The 19,140-nt window shown below is 47.0% G+C and overlaps 2 protein-coding genes across 2 annotated transcripts in view; one reads left to right on the top strand and one right to left on the bottom strand.

Moving 5' to 3' along the window:
* PNN (pinin, desmosome associated protein) overlaps positions 1-8,561 on the bottom strand; it is a 16,533-nt gene extending 7,972 nt beyond the window's left edge. Inside the window, exons 1-5 of the mRNA XM_019552050.1 lie at positions 8,353-8,561; positions 8,066-8,137; positions 6,272-6,340; positions 3,268-3,340; positions 1,516-1,610 (exon numbers count right to left, since the gene is read on the bottom strand). Of these exons, the coding sequence (XP_019407595.1) occupies positions 1,516-1,610; positions 3,268-3,340; positions 6,272-6,340; positions 8,066-8,137; positions 8,353-8,465 (422 nt within the window). The 5' untranslated portion in view covers positions 8,466-8,561. The remainder of the gene's footprint in view (positions 1-1,515; positions 1,611-3,267; positions 3,341-6,271; positions 6,341-8,065; positions 8,138-8,352) is intronic.
* A 9,645-nt stretch (positions 8,562-18,206) lies between these two features.
* TRAPPC6B (trafficking protein particle complex 6B) overlaps positions 18,207-19,140 on the top strand; it is an 11,595-nt gene continuing 10,661 nt past the window's right edge. Inside the window, exons 1-2 of the mRNA XM_019552246.1 lie at positions 18,207-18,352; positions 18,450-18,517. Of these exons, the coding sequence (XP_019407791.1) occupies positions 18,257-18,352; positions 18,450-18,517 (164 nt within the window). The 5' untranslated portion in view covers positions 18,207-18,256. The remainder of the gene's footprint in view (positions 18,353-18,449; positions 18,518-19,140) is intronic.

The raw sequence follows: 19,140 nt of genomic DNA, 5'->3' as shown, positions 1-19,140 counted from the left end.
GGGATCTTTAAGAAGAGGCTTGATGACTACCTGGCTGGACTCATTTGAGTCCAGTCTTTTTCTCCCACCCAGGCGGGGGGTCGGGCTTGAAGATCTACAAGGTCCCTTCTGACCCTACTTCTATGATTCTATGAACTCCCCACCAGAATACGAAGGGGAGGTGCTGGTTCAGATATCTGTGCCCTATCATAAATAAGTTTTCCACTTGGCTCCTTACTCCAGATCAGGCTCCTGATTTCCCCCAAGACATTTAAAATGTGGACCAAGTAGCTACAGACAAGATGCTTTTGAAGCAAGTGTGTTAAACTGTAGACTGGGAGAAGGCTGTGTGTGAGCACAGCAGATTCAGCTATCTGTTGTCTATTCAACACATGTGGAGTAGAATGAGTTGGAAATTCTACAACCTACCATAATGCAAATAAAGATGAACAGAAAAATAACAGAACATAAGGCTATAAAAGGAGTAAAAAAATTAAAGCAGAGTTATAGGGAGACATAATATGTAATGTTTCAAAGACAATGGCGAGCTTGAAATAGAAACAGAAAAGATCCAACTGACAGGTACGGATTCTTTTACAATATATCGTATCAGATGTTTTTCTAATCATGACTTCACTCAAAAAAAGTACCACACAGGCTTCTTCAGTGATTCTTAAGTACTGTTAAAAATTAAACAGAAGTCTGATAAGTACATTTTTCTTTGGTATCCTCTGTTCTCAATAAATTTGGACAGCAAGCACATTCCATCTTATTTTTCTGCAGAGCTGCACCAATATATTGGTCCATATTGTACTAGCCCAGATAAAATGAAAATTTACATTATTGGCAATCGACTTCTTTTGGCCCATGATGTCTCTGATAAATGCCACATGCCTGCCCCGCCCCCAGGAGGGTGGCTACCCACGGCCCTGTCCTGCTCCCCACTGGGGCCCTGTAGCTGTGCATTTTGCCCCCAAATGTCACGCATTGCCCCAGCCCCAACCACAGCCCTGCCCAATGCCCACCCTCCATACAGGGGTCTTGATCCCCTTCCTCCAGACTTACCTGCAGGAGCTGCTCTCTAGGCTGCCTGGCAGTCATGTGCATGTGTGCAAGTAGGGCCCCCAGCCTGACTAATCCTCTTTCTGCTGCCCCCCAGCCCCTTGTAAGCTGCAACTCTGCCAGCCTGCAGACAGCTCTTTGCAGAAGTAGAAAATCTGCATGCTTTTCTTAAAATAAAAAATCCACGTTTCGGGGGTTGAAAGGAAAATCCATGTTTTTTCCCCCTATGGGAAAATGAAAACCCAAATCCCTGCTAATGAGTCAAAATGACATGCAATATTTGACAATGACTGTGCCCATTCCACTTCAAGAGGTTCACATAGGCCCAGTTTATACTCTTCTGGCAGCTCTTCAAAGTCATCCTTAACATATAAGCTTAAACCATACATTTCAGAAATGTAAAATCAAGTTTTACATTAGGAACAAAAACACCAAAACACTGTATATCTATTAAGCAAAAGGATTTCTAGATACCTTTGTTTTCCCTTCTCATCCATATTTTGATCCTGAATAAGGTCTCGACGTGTTCGCTCTTTGGAGGTAGCAACAACGGAAGACTGCAACGCCGGCTACAAGAAGAACATCACACTCAATCTGTGCTCCATTAACGTGCTTTTCTCATCCAGTTCTACACTTTCCCACATTATTAGGGATCTACCAAATACATGATTTCACTATTTCCTGTGAAACAGCCAGTTCTCCGCACTTTTTCATGGGGAACTGACTATGAAAAAAGCCAGTAAAGAGCTGGCAAAAAGCTGTCTCCTAGAAGGGCAGGGGGAAGGGGAAGAGAGCAAAAAAAAGGGGCAAACTGCCCATCTCCTGGAAAGGGGCGGAGGGTGGGGTGAGTGGAAATACCAGAAAAAAGCCAGCTAAACGTCCCCTTCTCCTGAAGTGGAGAGGGAGATGACAGATGGAGCACAGCAAATCAGAGGCTCAGCTCGAGGTCAGCTCAGTCCAGGAGCCAGCCAGAAGTGGAAGGTGGGGGAGCTGCAAGAGATCTGATCCTTGTCATGGCAGAACAGCCCTAGCCTCAGCCCCTTCACCACGTCCACCATGAGGTGCGCTTCCAGCCACTGCCAGCAACAAGTGGGACCAGGCTTCTGACCCCAGTGCAGCCACCTGGAGGCTCATGGCTGCCTGCTTCAAGCAACCTGGGCTTTGGGCAGGCCCTTGCTGCCTGCTGGGGCACTGGACTGCTCACAGCAGGTAGCTACGTGCCTGTACTTCATTGGGGTCTGGAGCCCAGACCCCACTCACTGTTGGCAGGAACATGGCAAGGAAGGGGCCAGCCCATTCTCCACTGCAGACCAGGCTCCAGCTGCACATGCAGGGGCAGCGCAGATCCCACTAACACACCCTTGGACTGCAAGGAGGCCAAATGCCACAGTTAAGACCTGTGCTACCCCACGGCAGTGGCCCAGGTCCCAGCTCTGTGCAGCCGGAGCAAAAGCAGAGACTGGCAGCACAGACTGGCCTGTCCCACTAGTGCTTGGGTGTAGGAAGAGGAGCTGCCCTGGGACTATCTGGGGCAGCCACCATCTGCAAGCACCTTCCCCCAGCCCCATAGCTTGTCCCAGGAGAGGCACATGGGGGAAGGGGGGGCCAGAGCCACTGAACCAGAGCCCTCCTGCACTCGCACGGCTCACCCTACCCTTTGCAGCTGGGCCCAACAGGACTGGGATGGGTGTAGGGATGTGCCCCCCTTGCTCCCCCACTGCGGCCCGTTACTGCCTCCCACAAAGATGGCAGGCTTTGTGGGCATGCAGCCCCTGGCAGTGGAGCACAGCCCTAACCCCTTCCCCAGAGTGGTCTGTGAGGTGCACAAAGCAATGAGCCGGGCCAGGACTCCAGACCCTGGCGCAGCCACTTCCAACCTGGCAACTGCCCATCACATCCATCTGGGCTTTGGGCAGTTACTACTGGCCACGGAGCCCAGACTACTTGCAGCAAGGCTTGCAGCCTCCCTGAAGTGAGCAGCCTGGGCTCTGTGGCCAGATATGGTATGCCAAGTAAAATGGCCTTGCATGCCATGCTCTGGAGGTTGGGGCTTTCAATCAGTGCCTGGGAAGGGTAGGACTTAAGGTGCCCCTCAGTCCAGAGGTGTGGGAGGTCCGTTTTGCTCCACCTTCAAAGTGTAAGCCCCAGCTGGGATATAGCCACAAAACTGGGGGCCCCAACTGTATAACTGGCTGCCCATGAATTCAGTAGGTCCCTATAGATTACCTTTTTAACATCTTCATCCTCTGCGTCGCTTTCATGGCGTGATTCTCTTCTTGTCCGACGTTCTCCACCCAGCCTAAAAAAAAAAAAACAACTATCAAAGACAACTGAGAAACTTATTCAAATATGTTCTATGTTCTGGCACTACCCCCAAGACCACATGTTGTGAAAACCAACTTTGCACAATTTTCCAGTAGTTTAGATCATGGCCAAGAGTATTAAGACTAAGTTCTGCAGCTTCACTTAGAGAATTTAAGCATTATAGTATAGAAGAACTGCATTAAGACCCATTTAATGGGCTAAGAGATAGGATTGCTTCTTTAGCTGCTTATCAAATGCCCAAGGTAGTGGTACCCACAGATATTACTTCCAGTTCCACTAACCTCTCTGCCTATGCTGATCAAATGTCTAAAAAATTCAGTATCATATTCACATAACTATTTGAGGACACCATTCAAGCGTTTTCAGATTCATAAACCACTTTGACATTTCAGGGAAAAGATGCTGTCAAAGTAATCTAAAAATGCTGAAATTCTCACAAATTTCTGGAAACATCACAATTTTACAGACTACTGGATAGGAAATTACAACAAAATACTCCTCAAAGAATCAAAACAGTGAATTTTGTGAGAATTTAACCTAGATCATTTTTCTAATGTTTAAATCTTGGAAAATGGGTTTACTAAAAATAGATCCATAGGCTGCGTTCAGATAAGAATGGATGTTTGTTTCCCTGAGGACAAGTAGTAGGGCACACCTTGTTCTGCTGCTACTTCTCCTTGGGGAATGCCCCGGCAGGAAGCCTGGTCAGCAGCTGGAGTGTGGCTCTGGCTGGCCAGGCTTGGTTTTGGACAGCCTGCAACGCTGCCAAGTGTGCCACCCCGCTTTTTTAAAGTGTGGGTTTTTCTGACTCCAGGATCTCCCAGAGCCAACTGTTCCCATGCCCCCCAGCCCCAGTGCTGCAAGGTAGCAGCACAGGGAACACCTGCACATGTGGTGTGTGGCACCATAGATGGGTCTGTGGTGCCACATACTATGCATCCATGCTTGTCTAGATGCGACCACAGGGTGTATCCACATGAGCAGGAGTGTGCATTTCCCTGGGGACAAGTGCCACTGCTACTTGTCTTCTGGGAAACACCTGTGCCACCTATGTTCTGGCATACAGCAATATGCTGGCCCCATCAGCCTTACTTGGGGTCTTGGGGGTCTCCAGGAGCTGCAGCTGCAGTGCTCCTCCAGCAGAAAGCTTTAGCTGGCAGCTGGAATGTCTCTCCAGCCAGCCAGGCTCCAGTTTGGGGCAGCACATGTGCTGCCCCATTTTGGTTTTTCTTTTTTAAAGTGTGGTTTTGACCATGGGAATTCCCCCATGCTGCAAAGTAGCCATGCAGAGAACACCTGCATGTGCAGCATGTACAATATGTGGTGCTGCAGATGGGTCTGCAGTGCCACATACCACATGTTCGTGGTCATCTGGATGTGCCCAGCCTCAAATTACAATTTAGTAATTGAAACAGTGATTTAAGCTCATAAGCAGTTAAACCACTGATGCTTAACCTTTGGGTGCCGTCGGCTGGATGAGCCTCCGTCAGCCTCATGCTGCCAAATCAGGGCCATGCACTGCACCTCCCTCAGCCCTGCACAGAGCCTTGTGTCGTCTTCCTCAGCACCATGCAGCTGGATCAGGACCCTGTGCTGCCTTGCTCAGTCCTGTGCAGCTGAAGAAGGGCTTCACACTGCCTCCTTCGGGCCCACACTGCTTCCAACCAGCCCCTGTGTACCCAGATCAGGCCTGGGCCACCTCTGCACACTACTCTAGTGTGTAATATAGCTTGCAGGGTTTCCCATGGGCCTAAACATTTGGCAGCAGGGGATTGGCAGCTGCTGCCACTGCTGCCCGGTAGCCAAGTTTCTGGACCTGTGGGGACCAATGAGGACTGAATGGCATGGCTTGACAGGCTAGGCCTGTGAGCCAAGTACCCTGAGTGCTTTGCTGAATAAGGGCTGACTGAAGAGCAGCAGGCACAAGTTAGGAACGAGGCTCTCTCTTTCACTTGATCCAGCCTAAAGTATCAGCTCTACACACTCCTAAAACAGGTAATGTACAGAAGCTACTTAAAATACAAATACATATAACCTAAATCTTGTTTTACTGAACGAGTATTTAGCTCTGTATTAAATGGTAAAAGATTTAACTCCTCTTAAACTGCACATTGAGGGAGGCATATCTTAAATCTTATCTGAGCCTGCAGTGAATCAAAATTTGAGAAAAAAAAAAAGACCTGCTTCTACAGAATATATTTAAATGGGACAAGTTTCATATAAATTTTCATTTGTCAATAAAACTGGTAAGGTTTCAAAAAGATAAAGTCCTTACCAAGGCCCAGATACTGGCAAGCAAGTCCCATGCACTCTCAACATTCAACCCCTCTTATCTTGTGGTGATAATGGTAAGACATTTAAACATGGCAACTCAAAAATAGAGAAGCTTTAAATGAACATCTTTAAAAGGCCTAACAAAAATCAGTTACACATTCCTTTAATTGTTTATTAAAGGTGACATGCGAAAAAATAAAGAGAATTGTAGGACTATATAATCCACATATCTAAATGCTTCCATTAACATTAAAATAAATATATACACCCAATTTTACCCCCATCAGAATTATGGAAGGTATAAATCAAGACTGATAATGCAGAAAAAAAAAAATGCAATTTTTCTTTCCTGGGAGGCCCTACGTAAGGTATATTTTTCAGAGAAGAAAAAATAAACCAGGATTTCATGACTGCTGAGACAAAGTTATATTGCTGTTGGTCCGACACTGGTCCTGTAAAATCATCACCATCAAAAGTTAGATTTGGAACAACCAATCCTGAGGAAGCTTATCAATCTGAGATTATTTCACAAACTATTACTGATTCTGAGCATTAGATTTACTACGTCAGAACAGCCATTTACCCTAGTGTAGGCTCTACACCTACTTTTTTTTTCCCCTTTTTTACCTACCTACTGGTTGCCCCTTCAAGATCCCTCTGTTTGGCTGGGGGTCCTCCTCCGCTATCCGAGAATCCACGCCTAAAAAGAAACAGTTAAAGATGATGTCCAAGAACAGGTCAGGAATCCCAAATTCAGGAGTTCCTAACCCCAAATCTGCTTCTGGTTTACAGTTTCATGGGCAAGTCTGTTTTTGTTCAGAGATGGCAAAGGTAATAAATTTAAAGGCAGCAGCAAGAATACAGCATTTTACAAAGAGCAATAAAATGGCCTATATTCTTGCTCTATGGAGCAATTAATTTCAAGTCAAATCCTGCAAACACTGATTCACATGAACAGCAATACTAACTTAAGCAGTGTCATCGCCCCTCCCCCTCATCAGCTTCAGTAAGGCTACTCATGCAAACAGAGTTACTCAGGTTATAAATGTGGGCAGTTTAAGACTGCTGTATTAGTATTAAATTTTCACCAAAAATAAGAAAGTTAAAAGAGCCTGTAAGTCTACTTATTCAGTACCAGAGAAAATACATTTTAAAATGGAGCAATGTTAGGAAATAATTCTTCCAACTTATAATTTTAAAGAGAGAAACAAAAAACATTCCACTTCTTGCCACCAGATCCATTTCATTCAAAGTTATATATTATGATTGTTAGCAGTTTTAAAACTTCTATCCTTTGGCTTCAATGAAGACTTTTGCTAAAGTAATACCTCTTTTCTGACACGCTGCCAAGTTTTGCTTTTGAACCATATCTAAACATTACGCTTACAAACTTAACACCAGAACTTGAGAGCCTTGTTACACATTATACTGTAAGCTCCACAAATGTTAATGGACATTAGTACTGGATCAAATTTGGATGAGTCACAGGTCAGGCCAGCAGAAGCCTGGAGGTCTGAAAGGAAGAATCCTGCCCCCCTCCATTACAGTCTTCCCCTCTGCTCCATAAGTTCTTCCCCTTCAATTTCTGGCTGCCTGCACCGACTGTCTCAGAGCAGCAGGCAGAGAAAGGTTAACCAGTTTACCCTCCCACCCCCTTCTCCAGGCTGAGCCTGCCTAGAGCAGCAGCAACACTTAATGCTTCCCTTTCTGCTCCCCTGGGAATATGTGTGTGTGTGTGGGGGGGGGGGTTGAGGAGGGGGCGGGTTTTTTTTTTTTTTTTAAACACTAAACTGTAGCCTAAAGTAGCTAGCTACTCAATAGTGCACCACCAGCTGGGTACCACAGATCAGAAATAATCATGCCCTGGGGTGGTGTAAGTTTGAGAGGCATACTAAAAACTAGTTTTAGGTGTTAACGTGTGGACAAATCCAAGGGTTAAGAGCTCCAGCAGCCACCTGTGTAACAAAGCCCTGGCTCTCTTAGCCCCACATCCCATCTAGGCACCAGACAGGACCCTATACAACAGCACCCAAGCGCCTTACCCAGCAATTCATAATCGGGGGCTGCAAAGCACTAGCAGAAACACAGACACCTGGCACAATCCCCCAGAGATGGCAAATGGGAATGCTTAGAGTTGAGAGCATGTGACCCCTGCTGGGACCTCCCCAAGGTCTCTGCTACAGGAAACCGCTCCGCTATTTCATTCCACAGACAAAAAGAGAGGTAAAGCGAAAGCTGCCGAGCCGCTGGCCAAAGGGGAAATGCAAGTCTGAAGCACGCGGCTCCAGCCCTTTTGAGCGAGGAGCCTGCGGCTGCTCTACAAGCAGTGCCTGGCAGCCTAGCAGCAGGGCCCCAAAGGGGAGAAATCTGGGAGAAGCAGCGAGGGCAGAAGCACGCAGGGGTCAGGGGCAGCGCCGGTCCTTACCTCAGCAGTAAACTACCGCGGCCTCTACCTCCACCAGGGCCTGCGATGGGTAACAACCTGCTTTGAGGGGGCCTGCAAGAAACGGAGCGTGCATTAGGAAGGCCGTGAGCCGCCCAGAGAGCTCGAAGACCGCCCCAGAGCTCCGCACAGGCGGGCCAGGGCCGCCCAGCGCGCCGGGCGAGGGGGAAAGCACCTGCGCCCTCGATCACGGATCATGACCCCTTCCTCCCCCCGCTGGGGGTAGCCCGGGGGGGGCCCAGGCGCGGAGCGGACACGCCCAGCCGCACCTGACATCGTTGGGGTCCCGGCCCGTGAGCTTGCGGATGTTCTCGTCCACGTGCTTGAGGCTTTCCTTGGCCTTCTCCAGCTGCTCCTGCAGCGCGCGTACCGCCACCGCCATCCCGCCCACAGCGCGGCCTAGCTGCGCCCCAGCGCAAAGCACCGCTGGGTAACGGGGAGCGAGACGTGCCGCCCGCCCGCGCCCCGCCAATCAGAGAGCCAGAGAGATCGTGGCAGTAGCCAATTCCGAGCCGCCTCCTCGCGCCAATGCCCCAGGCCCGAGTCAGAAGGACGTTCTCTGCACCCAATTAACCGCCTGACCAGCCAACCAATTACAGAGCCGCACATCGGAGTGACATGCTTCACACCCAACCAACCAGCGTCCTCCCCTGCTACGTCCATAAATCCCTGAACGGGCAAGCAGAACGGCGTTGCCTTTTAACCAATCATTGTCGCTTCGTCTCTTCATATCAACCAATCAGAGAGTCAGAAAGAAGATTGACACTTCCCCAAACCGCCCCCCGATAGCGCCCGCAGTCCCCCCCCGCCGCAGAAAGCGAGGGATGGGGCTTGAAAGAGTAGGGGGTGGGTCCCAGGCAGCGATTAGATTGCCAGATGCTCCATCCCCGCCGACAAATGAACCAATGGCAAAGCGCTTTATTGATGATGCCGCGACTCAAGTGCTTGAGGCCGGCAGCTCTGCTGTCGCGGTTTTAGCTGCTCCCGCGCGGCCTCGGTGGGTCACGTGTGTGACGCCACTGCTGCGCCCTGGCTCAGCCTCGCTGTCCCTGCCCCTATCCCCCTACTAGGGCCTCGGGCCGCAGCCCTGGCGTTTCTCGGGGGAGAAATCCAGCTCTACACCCGCGGGGCGGCGACCCACGGCCTCGGCCCGGGTTCGCTGACCTCAGTCCCCGCTCAGCGGACAGGGGTAGTAAGCGACTAGGCTGGCGATGCAGCCCCTGCCGCGTAGTGCCGGCATTGCTGGGCGCAAACGAGACTCACAGGATAAACCCCGAGATTTCAAATGCGAGTCCTTAGCGCAGAAACCATTCTGCCTTGCGTTGGGGTCTCTGGAACGGGCCTGCTGTACCCTTCTGCTACAGTAAAAAATGAAGTTTAAGTTAGGAGCTGGTACTGCGGGGGGACTCCACTCCGTAGAGGTTGAGAACAACCGGCCCAAAACGCCCGCTTCCCTCCCTGGCCCTGCAACTGCGGGAGGGCAGGGGACGGCTCCCTCTGCTGGGTCAGGAACACGTGAGGGAGCAGTCAGGGAAAATATGGCTTGAGCTAGAAGGAAGATGACTGAAGGCAGATTTCCCCTCCCCACTTAAGGTTTAACGGTTGTGGGGAGGATACCTGGATAAGAAAGTGCCCTTCCATGGTGGATTTGATTTAAATCATATGGATTTATATCCTGATTTACATCACGATTTAAATCATTGGTCAGGAAGCCTTGATTTAATCCCTGTTTTCTATGAAAAGTGCATTCTTATTGTTTGATACAACTTTAAAACCTGCATCTGAGTTTTGACTGTATTATTTTGAGCAGGTACTTGCTACATTTTAAAGAAGTGATTTATTTTGATATTTTTTTCAGATTAATTTTGCAGCTACATCAGAAAACAATTATGATTTGGTTATTTTAGTTACCAAAGTTAACTGAGACAGATGCTTGTGAAGTCACTGGGAAGTGAACTATCCAATAACCAAAAACAACAGACTTTTAAATAAGCTTATGTATTTTGCATAGTTTTCTTCAACAGATATGTATAATTATTTTTAACAAGCATATGTATTTTTGAATTTTTAACTTCTAATTATTAATGTGAAATGCGTTTTAACAAAAATTTAAAAGATTATTTTAGCCAGGTCAACATGAGATATGTAAAATATTGAGTTATGCAGCAAGCTCAGTCTTTGCTTTCCTCTTCCTGTTTGTTCAAAGACTGGAAAAGAAAGACAAGCTTTCCTGCTTTTTCAGTTCCTAAGCGATTTCTCAATTTATAATGAACCAGTCCAAAGGAAGAAAATAGTCTTTCTACACCTGCAGAAGAAGAAGCTACTGCTGTTAAAAGCTGGATTATCACTTCAATAGTTTCTGGTGGATCTAGGTTCTTAAGTGACTTCCACCAGTTCACTGGTGTAACTTTCTTTAAAACCTCATCAGCAAACATATATTTCTTGAATGGTTCACCCTTAGCTCTGAAATTCATTACGGTTGGTATTATGGAGAGATGATTGCTAGATGCCCATGTCATAGCCAAGTCCTCTTCTTCAGCAGTCAAGGATTGACCCTGGTACTGAGTATTGAGAATATTGGCAAGAAAGTGAGCTGGAGCTAGTGCTTGATCCATTTGTTGTTTTAATGCCTGTAATTTAATTCTGTCATTGCAGATTTCTCTCTCCAAGTTCTCATTCAATTCCTTCCAAATTTCAACAGCATCAGCAATAAAACAGTGATTTCCCTTCACTTTGTTCAAGGCTACAGAAATAGGCTTCAGGATAGTCAGCATATGTTCTACATTTCTTTTTAGCCCCACGTCGAGAACTTTAGCTATGACAGTTCCATCTATTTTGTCATGATTTTGTTCACAAACTGTGATCGGATTAGGCCAGTTCTCAATATATCGCATCACGCAAAACAGTCCACTACTGAGTTCCATTGCCTGTCTTGCGGGAGAGTTAGTTTGGTGCCCCCTGCTTTCTTCAGAGCAGCTGCTGCAAAGTGGCTGTTAAGAAAGTATTTTGCAATTTCAGCAACATTAGCCTTTATTTCTGGAGCACTGAAGTCTTTGGCTAAGAGGTGCATCAAATGAGCGCTGCAGCTATATGTTATTAGCTTGGGGCTTTCCTTATTTTCTTCTAGATTTCTTCTCATCTTTGATATATTTGCAGCATTGTCTGTGACAAAGCTGCCTACTAGACATTTCAATGTTTTTTCACAGTTTGTTATAGCTTTTACTGTTACTTCTTGTAAGTATTCTGCTGTGTGTGCATTTCCTGATGTATCAATCGTTTCTGTAAGGTAGACAGTCCCTGCACATATTACTGGATCATTGTGGACATTGCTCCACCCGTCAAGACTCAGGTTAACAATTTCCCCCTCTAGACTTTTTGCACACTGTTCAATTTCTTTCTCATACACTTTATCCAGCAATTTGCCTGCTATATCTGCTCTTTTGGGTGGAGTGTATCCTGGTCGTAATAACTGAACCATGTCAATGAAGTGTGTGTTCTCAACTGTACAGAAAGGAGTGTTTGTTGCATAAACAAACTGAGCAATTTTTTCATCAAAAAAATTACACCTCTTGCTGTAATTTGTTGGTTCTTATTCCAAATTTAGCTATGGTGGTTTCTGGATGATGGAGATTTTTTTTTCTTTTTGCTACAGGTGATTTACTATGTGACATACATTTGACTGGAACACTGGTATCATTAGCAGGTAACTCTTAAATTGTAGACAGCGATGATGTTGAAGATGGATAGTCAGAATCCTGTATGTTGAGGATGCATCCTCCTGAACAAAAGAAGTCAATGCAGTCACTACAGTACAACTTGTTTAGTATTACTCATTGTACTCAGTACTATTTTAGAAGTAAAACTGTAAAAGGAAGATCTGCTTATTTCAGCCATTATTTTATATCACAACAGCACTAAAATATGATAGTTCTATAAGGTAACTATACTTTTTCTCCAACAGTTTTATGAGCATTTAAGTAGTCCTGAAGTCCTTCCACAAGATATGAACAGGGTAGACGGGCAGTCCTTAAGAAGTATGAAATAAGAAAATTTACTAACCTGGAGATCCTGCATGTTCAGACATGTTCCATTCATCATCTTCAAAGCAGTTTCCTCCTGAGAAGGAGCACTTCTGAAGATGTTGTTTCATTCGGGCAACCAGGCCTCGCATTTCTTTGTTGCATTGTTTGCATTTTGCACGCATGCCTGTCTTCCCCATAGGTGGAGGAACTTTAATGAAATATTCCCAAACAGGGTCTTTTTTATGGCCTGGCAAGCCTGCTGCCATGATAGGTTTTCCCACCATACCATTCCCTCACTAGATCTCAAATCAGTGGAGAGGCTATTCTCAGATTTTTTTTTTTTTTTTTCCTGATCCCTCACAACTTCTGGAATCTTCTGCTCAAAATGTTTCTCTGTTGTTTCTACTTCCTCTCCCTTGCATTTATTTCCAGACTCCTCCTTTCCTAGATCTACTCTCCCTCCTATCCTCTATTCATTTAACTTCTTGAAACTTTGCACTTCTAGAGACAGGTAAGGGCTTGACTCTGTGTATACACACAAAGAGAAACAATAGGGCTGATGGGTAGGCAATCAGGTCTTATCTCTCATCTCCATGTATTGCTGTTAACAAGGCTGTTATCTCTGGAAACAGAAGAAGGGTGTTTGTGCCCAAAGGGTGGATAAAAATCAATGATTTAAAAAAAAATTAAAAATTGGATTTTTTAAAATTGAAATCAGATTTTTTTTAAATTGTCAGTAAAATACTAAAATTCTATCTTGTTTAAAAAGTAACAGTTACAATTAAACCTCATCACAAACATGATAAACCTACACTTACAGTCTCATAAAAGTCTGGCTCTGTCACACACACACACACACACACTCACACTCACACTGAGTTACCTATCAGTCAAACATGGACATTCATTTCAATTTTTCATCTCATGAAAATGGCTCTAGTCTGTCTGTCCATCCTAACTACCAGCTGTTGCTTCTTGAAAGTTCTGGGCTTTCTGTTTCTCAGCGGACTAAAGTCACATGGGCAGACGCAGGCTGGATAGGATTGTTGTTCTTTGCTTATGTGGGAGTGGAGCTGGGCCAAGCAAGACAGAGGAGTTAGTTAAGACGCTGTATTAAAGACAGAGAGACAGTATAGGAAAGGACAGAGGCCGAATAGAAAGGAACAGTGGACTGAAAAGAAGAAAGACATTCAGTAGTACACACACAGCTTCCTATATTCCCCCACACTTTTGCCACAAAAAAACTGTCACAGCTTCTGGGCCTGAAGAGACCCTATTTGGGAATATTTTGAAGAAATTCCTTCCCTGGGTAAAAAAGAAAAATGTATCAAGTATAAGCAATGCAAGAAGGAGATTGCAGGGCCTTGTTGCAAGAATGAAACATAATGAAAACTGCTTATTGGGAGAAAATGATGTGGATGAAGATGTGGATATGTCTGAAGAACAATGTGGATCAAATTAAATAACTCACCTCGCAGTGCATCGTTCTTTAAGACTCTCTCTGCCTTTTAGGATAAGAGTGATTTAACAAATAAATTCCCAAGCTGTTTTTACTATGTTGGATGTTGCTTGAAAAAAGTTTAGTTTAGCTAATCCTTATGGCTTGTTTAATTAGTTAACTAGGTTTAGAATCTACCACCCAAGTTTACAGTACAGAAAGCTGCAGTAAGAGAAATCTAGAGTTGCCAGTTGCCACCAGGTGTAATTTTCTTATTTTATATTACACAATGCATGCCCCTTATTTTGGAACTTCATGGCCCCAGATCATAATGGTGATGCCATAAGTCTATTCCCTATTTTACTTCAGCATAACTCAGCTTTCTCAAGGGAACCCCATCCTATACTTGTTTTCTCAAAAAACAGAAGTGCCAGTGAGTTCAATGGGGCTTACTCCAAAATTAGGGCACTCTAGTGCAATCAGTCTTAACTTCTTTGGTAATTTGGAATCAAATCTGCACCCTTGTTGAAAAAAATGTAAATGATTAACTGAATAATAGAGCGAGAAGAACTGAGAAGAATGACTCTTCAAAAATCATTTTTGTTTCATGATCCAATTTAAGCATAAGAGACTTTGACTGTCCATCTGCAACAACTTCAGAGTCATCCGTTGGTACTTTTAGCAGCAGTTCTGCAACTAAATGTATTGCAGACAATAAAGTATCAGTAGTAAGCAAAAGATTTCAATCATCCAGTAAAACCACCGTGGATGGGATTGCAGTAAGGACCAGCAAATGCCAACAAGACTCTATAGATGAAAAGATTGCTTGGTTCATTTATGCCACAAATTCTCCTTTTCACTTTGTTAACAATAAACACTACATGGACATGGTTGAGTCCTTCTAACTGGGCTATATGCTGCCTGGTAGAGCAGACATTGGTGGAAGGTTGCTAGATACGTGAATGAGAAGGAACTTGAACAGTGTGCAAGAACTACTGAGGGGAAATTTGCCAGTTTAAGCCTTGATGTGTGTTGCAATGTACACAATGACCCAGTAATGTGTGTCTGGGTGGCAACAAGATGGGGCTGCATATCTTTCAGAAACAATAGATACATTGGGAAATGCTCACACAGCAGAATATTAAAAGAAGTGGCAGTGAAAACTGTAATAAATTGAACAAAAATTCAACTGTCACATGCGCAGTTTTGTCACAGACAATGCTCCAAATGTGGCAAAGATGACTTAGAAGAAGAAAGAGAAGGACGCTCCTTAATAACATGGCTGCAGTGCTCATTTAATGCATCTTTTAGCCAAAGACTTAAGTACTTCTCCAGGAATAAAAGAAAATGTAGTTGAAGTTGCAAAATACTTCCGTAACAACCATTTTGCTTCGGCTTCACTGAAGAGAGCAGGAGGATCCAAACATGTTCAGTGGAATTCTGTGGTTGATTGTTTTGAACAATTTATTAAGAATTGGCCCATTCTTTTACAAATTTGTGAAGAAAACCATGATAAAATAGATGGAAGTATCTCATCCAAAGTATCTAACATTGGATTAAAGAGGAATGTAGAGGATATGCTCAGTATACTGAAGCCTATATCCACAGCCTTAGACAAACTTCAGAGAGATTGTTGCTGCATTGCTGATGCTGTTGAAATTTGGAAGGCACTTCAAGAGACATTGAAGAAAGACATACCTAACCAGAAAGTTAAACTGCAGGCAGAAAGAAGCAACTGGATCAAGCACTAACTCCACCTCGTTTGTTGCGAACACTCTCAACCCCAGATGTTAAAGGTAGATACCTAACTTCTAAAGATGGCATAGGCATCTCAAAATCACTCCTCAGTTATGCCAGTCATAAATTTCAGGGCTGAAGGGGAACCATTTAAACAATGTGTGTTTACTGATGATGTTTTGAACAGTCACTCCCCTGAATTGGTGGAAATCATTAGCCAGGCACCTTGAAACAGAGTTCCTTCAGTTGCCAACTTTTCACAGCAGTAGCTTCCTCTGGAGGCACAGAGAATATGTTCATCATATGGTATTCACTCAAAGCTAAGAAATCGACTGGGAGTTGAAGAAGCAGGAAAACTCGTATTTCTGTTTCAGTCTATGAATAAAAATGACAGTGGGAGTGGGGAAGATGAGATCTAGTTGTAGAATTTTTAAGGACATACGTTTAGTGCTGTGATGGCTTGTCTGTTAGAATTAATAAAATCTGATAATGAAGAAAAAGTTTACCGACAGCTGTAAAATGCTATACTGAGTTGTAAATTAACATGTTTTAGTGATCAGATTTGCACCATTGTTTAAGAAATATGTGACAAAATATCAGTGGGAAACTTAATATAAATCAGTGATTTAAATCAGGGTTTTCTCTTGGTGATTTAAATTATGATTAAATCAATGATTTAAGTCGACCTTGATTTAAATCAATCCACTTTGGCCCAAAACTTGTAAAAAGAACATTTTTTAGAACTATTTAGTTCAGGAGCAGGTGGTACTTTTGGGCAGAGGGCAGCTTACCCAGTTTTGGCAGGCTGTTGAGGGCCGTGTGGGTAGCTCTGCCCCTTGACAGGTGCCCCGCCCCCTGGTCACCATCTTGGGACCAATGTCCCAGGTCCAGCACCAGTGGGGCCCAAAGCAGGGCACAGGGTGGCAGGGGTCTGTGGCGCCAGGCTGGGGTGCAGCAGCAAGGAGATGCGGGAGCTGGCCCAGCTCCATAGAGTGCCTGCCAACTGGGACCCCACGCTCCTGCCACCCTGCTCTGGGCCCCGGGACACTGGTGTTTCCGCTGGCTCCCACACCTGCTCACACCTAGTGCCCCCCAGCCCCACAGTACAGGCAGGGGACAGCATGCAGCCATGACCCCCTGCTCACTGGCAGGGAAGAAGCTGGTGCTGAGCATGGGGAGAAGCGCTCCTCGCCCGCCCCATGGCTGGTGCTCCCTGCTGCAGGTGCTTGCAGACCACACGGGGCTGTCTGGAGCAGGCACAGGCAGCTCCACGTGGGCTGGAAGCAGCTACAGTGCAGGGTGCTGGCCACGGGGTAAGCAGGGGGCTGCTTTTCCCCACGCTGGGCACCAGCTTGTAACCCACCCCCACTGCCACCCTGGGCCCCATGCTGGCTCTGAGCAGCTGCAAACACCACCTGGTGCGGCAAGTGGTGGGGCTGTAGCTGCTGTCGCCACGCGCAGCCCCAAGGGGAAGGCAGGGCCAGGTTACAAAGTGGTGCTGAGCATGGGGGGGGCGGATGTGTGTGTGGTCTGTCACCCACCCTGTGGCTGGCACCCCACACTGCAGCTGCTTGCAGCCCACATAGGGCTTCCTCTACCTGGACAGCCCCACATGGGCTGTGAGTGCCTGCAGCGCAGGGTGCCAGCCATGGGGTGGATGAGGGGCCGCTTTCCCCCACCCTGCGCTCAGCTTTTCGCTGGGCTCCCCCCCATTCCCTGTGGTTCTGGTGTGGGGCAGCCATGTGGTCCCAAGCCAGAAGCCCCAGATGGAGCTTCTGGCTGGGGTGGCAGGGCTGGGTAGGCCCTGTAGTTGTGGGAGCCTGCTGGACTTCCCCTCGGTCCTACTGCCCTTGGTTACTGTCACTTTTGACAGGAAGCAAGGGCAGATTAATATTAATTTTCTAAATTTTTTAGGGGCCCCTTGGGCCGGATAGAATGGCCCCATGGGCTGGATCTGGCTGGCGGGTTATATTTTGCCCACCCCTAATTTAGTTGGTCTAATACTGTAAAAGATAACACATTTACCCAAAGAGCCTTGTCTGCCTACCTCTGGAGACACAAATCTAGTCTGAGAACTGAAACTAAGCATCAGAGATGCTTAATGTGATCATCTAGACTGAGCACAGTCCCACAGGGTACAGTGGTTTTCTTTAATCTTTACTAACCTGTAGAGGAGCCTCTGGGAACCCCATAAGATTGGGTCCATGCCCCTTGTGACCCTTTATAAACCTTTACAAAGGTTACATGAATGTATTGTCTCATATAGTAGATGATAATTAGAAGTTATAATCCCTATTCCATGATGATATCTTTGACCTTTAATATATCTTCAATTAAAAGTATATATAGGTTTATTTTTTATAAAGCATTTTAAAAATCAAATAATATAATTAAATAAAAAAAATCTGATGTAAATGTTAAAAATCCCACTTTTAAATAAAAAAAATCGTTTATTTTTATCCACCCTCAAACAGCCCCAAAACACCCCCTACAGGGGCTCATCCCCGTTAGCAGGATCCTCAGCCCCGGCGCCTGCCGCTGCTAATGTCTGGGGGGTGGAAAGTCTGAAGGGCCGGATAAGGGTTCAAGCCACAGGGGCCGGCGCCAGCCGTCCAGGGCACTGAGCGACCCCTTAGGGGAAGGAGAGCTTTGTTGTGCCACAGTCTCACTGCACTAAACCCCAGTCTGCCAACACGAGGCCGCCTGCCGGCCCCAGCAGCTCACAGCAACATCCCACGCACCGGCACTACAGCTCACCCCAACCCCGCGCACACATGCACCACGCAGCCCCCGGCGCCTGACAGGAGGTAACTCCACCCCGCTTCCCGCGAACGCATGCGCTCTTCGGACTCCCCCTCCGGCACGCATGCGTGTTGCGGACTGCCTGGAGCCTGACAGGCGGCCTCACCCCGGAAGTGGCTTGTTGCCGGGGCGCTGAGGCCGCGGTGATCCCGTGGTGGCGGGCTGGAGTCGGTAATGACGCGAGTGGAGATGGCGGATGAGGCGCTTTTCCTGCTGCTGCACAGCGAGATGGTGGCCGAGCTGCACCGCGCCGCGGAGCAGGGGGAGGCGGTGAGCGCGGGGCCCGAGCAGCGCTGGGGTGGGGTCCCCGCCCGCGGACCCGGGCGCGGCGCGGCGCGGGGCTGAGCACTGCCGCTGTGTCTTGCAGGAGAACGGGCGCTGCATCACGAAGCTGGAGAATATGGGTTTCCGGGTCGGGCAGGGGCTGATAGAGAGGTGAGTCCGGCGCTTGGCGCCTGCGCGCTCCGGCGGGGACACGGACCCCAGCGTTTCGTTCAGGGGCGGCCGCACCCCTGTCGGGCTGGTCTTTGCTGCTGCAGCCTGGGGGCTGTTTTGAAAGTGCCCAAAGCTAGTAAGAATTTTGTTTCCTTCCATTCCGTCCTCAAGGCAGCTCCTTCTTTCTCCCCTGTCTGCCAGCTACTGCTTTCTTTGCTGTCCTGGGGGCGAGGAAGCTCCGGAGCCACTGCTGGCTCCAGCTGGGCTGCATGGGTCTGGGCTCTGAACAGCTACAGTTGCAGTGGGGGTGGCAAGGGATTTTTCATCCCCTGGGGAAGAGCAAGGTGGGGGAGCTCCCGCTTCCTCCCCCCATCAGTTGCAGCTGCTTTCCCTAAGCCGGTGGCTTTCAACTGGTGCTGTGGACTCCTGGAGGTCTGCAGACTATGTATAAGGGGTCCATGAGAGAAGACTGTGATTAGGGACCTACCTAAATTGTAGCAGAAGTTTGTGGCACAGCAGCACCTTTTCACAAATAGTTTCTAGGGTCGGAAGGGACCTGAGTAGATCATCTAGTCTGACCCCCTGCCATGGCAGGAAAGAGTACTGGGGTCAAACGACCCCAG

The sequence above is a fragment of the Crocodylus porosus genome, unplaced genomic scaffold, assembly GCF_001723895.1.
Source record: "Crocodylus porosus isolate Cpor-Errol unplaced genomic scaffold, CroPor_comp1, whole genome shotgun sequence".
NCBI lineage: Eukaryota > Metazoa > Chordata > Crocodylia > Crocodylidae > Crocodylus > Crocodylus porosus.
This window is presented reverse-complemented; position numbering and strand designations above follow the sequence as displayed.